Below are 3,016 nucleotides of genomic sequence, written 5' to 3' on the forward strand. Positions count from 1 at the left end.
CCGCTTTAATTATTCATGATGTGGGATTTAGTTTCATTGTATGTGCAACTCTTCAAAGGAGGTTGATAACCATGTGTAGTAGCGTTGTGTTTGCTGCTTTAAGAAAGAGAAGAACCCCTGGAAGCAAATTAGCCTACCCTTATATCAAATGAACGAAAAAGCTAAATTAAACGACACTACTTAATTGTGAAAACTGATAAACGTTGAAGTAATGTCCTTCTTGAGTTTCTAAAATTGCTCTTCAAAAAAATGTTTGAAATTAGCAAGGACACTCGCTTGGGTATACAACTCTCACCAAAACAAAAAAAAGGAGAGGAAAAAAAGAAAAGAAAATCTCTCTTAAGCTATCCCTATTAGTTGTCACACAAAGAGTGTCATTGGTCATAGTCCACCAACCCCTTATGAAATGGAGAGGTGTTTCGAGGAGACTTGGTGGAAGATGTGGCGGATGAATGCTTGAGTCACTTGCACTGCAAAGAGGACATGGATGTCATCGCCCTCACTTGCACTGCAAAGAGGACATGGATGTCATCGCCCTCACTTGTCGTTGCCACTGGCGGGTCGAGCGCTGGAGGCCCTCCTTGTTGCTAGCTTCAATCTCCTGAATCTCCTCCTTGTTGTCACCTCCAAGAAGTTTTCACTTCCCAGCAACAAGGACTCACCTCTTATGAAATGGAGAGGTGTTCCGAGGAGACTTCCCAGCAACAAGGACTCACCTCTTATGTCATTGGTCATAGTCTAACCCCTTATGAAATGGAGAGGTGTTCTGAGGAGACTTCGGTGGAAGATGTGGCGGATGAATGCTTGGCGATAGTCGAGTCACTTGCACAAAGGACAGGGATGTCATCGCCCTCACCTATCGTCGCCCCACTGGCGGCGGCGAGTGTTGGAGGCCCTCCTTGTTACTGGCTTCAATCTCCCAAAACTCCTCCTTGGTGTCACCTACTTCCCACACTAGCAAAACAAGGACTCACCTCTCTGACTCTTGCTCACTCTCACACAACAAGCAAAGCGCATGCACTAAGAATCATGCACTCTGGCCCTTATTCTCTAGTTTTCAAAAATAATACACGTTGAAATAATGTCCTTGAGTTTCGGATTTTTTCGGATTTTTTTAAATAAAAAGCTTGAAATTAGAGGTGTATTAAAAAAAAAAAACACATTACACGGAGGGTGCTAGTCCCAGCAGGCTCCAGCCCTGTGTGAATGAAATGGAGAGGTGTTCCGAGGAGACCTCGGTGGAAGACGTGGTGGATGAATGCTTGGCGGTAGTCTTCAGTCACTTGCACTGCAAAGAGGACAGAGACGCCGTCGCCCTCACCTGTCGCCGCTGGCGGGCGCTGGAGGCTCTCTCCCGCCACTCGCTGCGCTTCACCCAACACCAGGTAGGCGAGGAGGCCCACCTCCAGGACCGCCTCCTCCACGCCCTTCAGAACTTCCCAGAAATCCTCCAGATCTCAATCCTCCGCTACACTAATCTGTCTGACGCTTTCTTCACAGCTTTCCAACACGAGGGTTTCGCCCAGCTGAAAGCCCTTCACCTGCACTATTGCTTTTCTATCACCGACAAGAGCCTGGCTCACTTGGCCCATGGATGCCCTTCCTTGACCCACCTCACTTTAACCTTATGCGCCATGGTCACCGATGTCGGATTGCACTCTCTCGCACATGGCTGCACAGGCTTGGAGTACCTGGATGTTTCCCATTGCAAGCTCATCACAGATGTTGGCATAGATGAGCTTCTTACAGGATGTCAGAACATGGAAAAATTGGTGTTTTCTTATTGCAGCCAGATAGAAGGATGGGGACTCCGAAATGGCAAGAGGTTGAGGAAGGTGCAGGCAGAGGCTTGCAAACTGAGTGATTCAGGCTTAGTAGAGGGTTTGCAGGTGGCAACGTCCCTGCAAAGCTTGGACATGGGAGACACCAGAAGCGGTGTCAGGCTCGGGCCACCTGGACTGGCGAAGATGGGTGAAAACTGCAAGCTGCTAGAGGTGCTATGCCTCAGAAAGTGTAGGATCCTTGATGACTCTTCAGTGCAGAAGATTGCTCAGGGTTGCCCTCACCTTAGAGTTTGCGACATGGCCCTCTGCCAGGAGGTCACATTCCATGGCTGGCAAGCATTGGCTCTCTTCTCCACTAAGCTTCAGAATCTGGATGTGAACCGATGCCGGCAGTTTTGCAACCGCAGCTTGCTTGCCATCCATGATGGCTGCCCTCGTCTTTGCTGCCTCTACATCTATGGTTGCTCCTCACTCTCGCCTGCGGCATTGAAACTTTTCCAGGTATCCCGTCCTGCCGTCCAAGTTGATATTCGTGGAGTTTTAAATGCCATGAAAATGGAGTAAAATGACATCTTAGCATGGTGGTGGGTTAGATTGTCCTTGCTGGTGCTGGTGATGTTAACAGTTTAATCTTCACTTATAATGGGGCATCAGCACCGACTGAATCTGAAGGGAATAACATGCTTATATATATACATCTCCACTGAGGTGGTTGTGACATAATGTACACTGTAAAGAGTTTTAAGGAGACGTTGATGGAACCATGATTTCACTCTGCCTGTGTCAAGTTTAGGAGATCAGTTGGCTATCTTTTCATAAGGTTGGTGTTGTATTTGAAACGATAAGTCCAATCAAAGCATGGTTGGATGATTTAGAAATTGTGCATTATACCAACATATAAAGTATCAATGGAAGGACTTCTTTCTGTTCCATGCTTCAAGTTTTGATATCAATCAGTTGGTTGCACCATTGTAATACCATGGCAAAAGTTGCAAAAGGCCAAGGTGAAGGCTACAGCTTCATTGCTAGGCCATGATCACTGTCTTTCTGGGAACTCATGTGTGAATCTTCAAAGCAAGCATGGACAAGACCGATAGAAATTATCTCATCCAGATGTATTACATCTAGGTCAGGTTCATACTAGGCACCCGGGCCAAGGCCAGGCATAGTAGGTGCCCAGTAGGAGATATCCAACCCACACGGGAGGAGGCTTATAATTGGAGGCATAGTTA

General features: G+C 47.1%; 1 protein-coding gene across 1 annotated transcript; it reads left to right on the forward strand.

Annotated features, from left to right (window-relative positions):
* The first annotated feature begins 1,175 nt into the window (after nucleotides 1–1,175).
* Nucleotides 1,176–2,680, forward strand: LOC147631395 (RNI-like superfamily protein). The gene has a single exon (XM_086809802.1). It carries the CDS (start codon nucleotides 1,212–1,214, stop codon nucleotides 2,346–2,348), a length of 1,137 nt encoding a protein of 378 aa, XP_086665928.1. The 5' UTR covers nucleotides 1,176–1,211; the 3' UTR covers nucleotides 2,349–2,680.
* The last annotated feature ends 336 nt before the right edge of the window (nucleotides 2,681–3,016 follow it).

This window comes from Cibotium barometz, chromosome 15 (genome assembly GCF_041138505.1).
Source record: "Cibotium barometz isolate CiBa-2024 chromosome 15, ASM4113850v1, whole genome shotgun sequence".
NCBI lineage: Eukaryota > Viridiplantae > Streptophyta > Polypodiopsida > Cyatheales > Cibotiaceae > Cibotium > Cibotium barometz.

What these genes read in the sequence shown, in the direction of transcription:
- LOC147631395 (XM_086809802.1), top strand. Translation starts at nt 1,212, where the DNA reads ATGGAGAGGTGTTCCGAGGAGACCTCGGTGGAAGACGTGGTGGATGAA.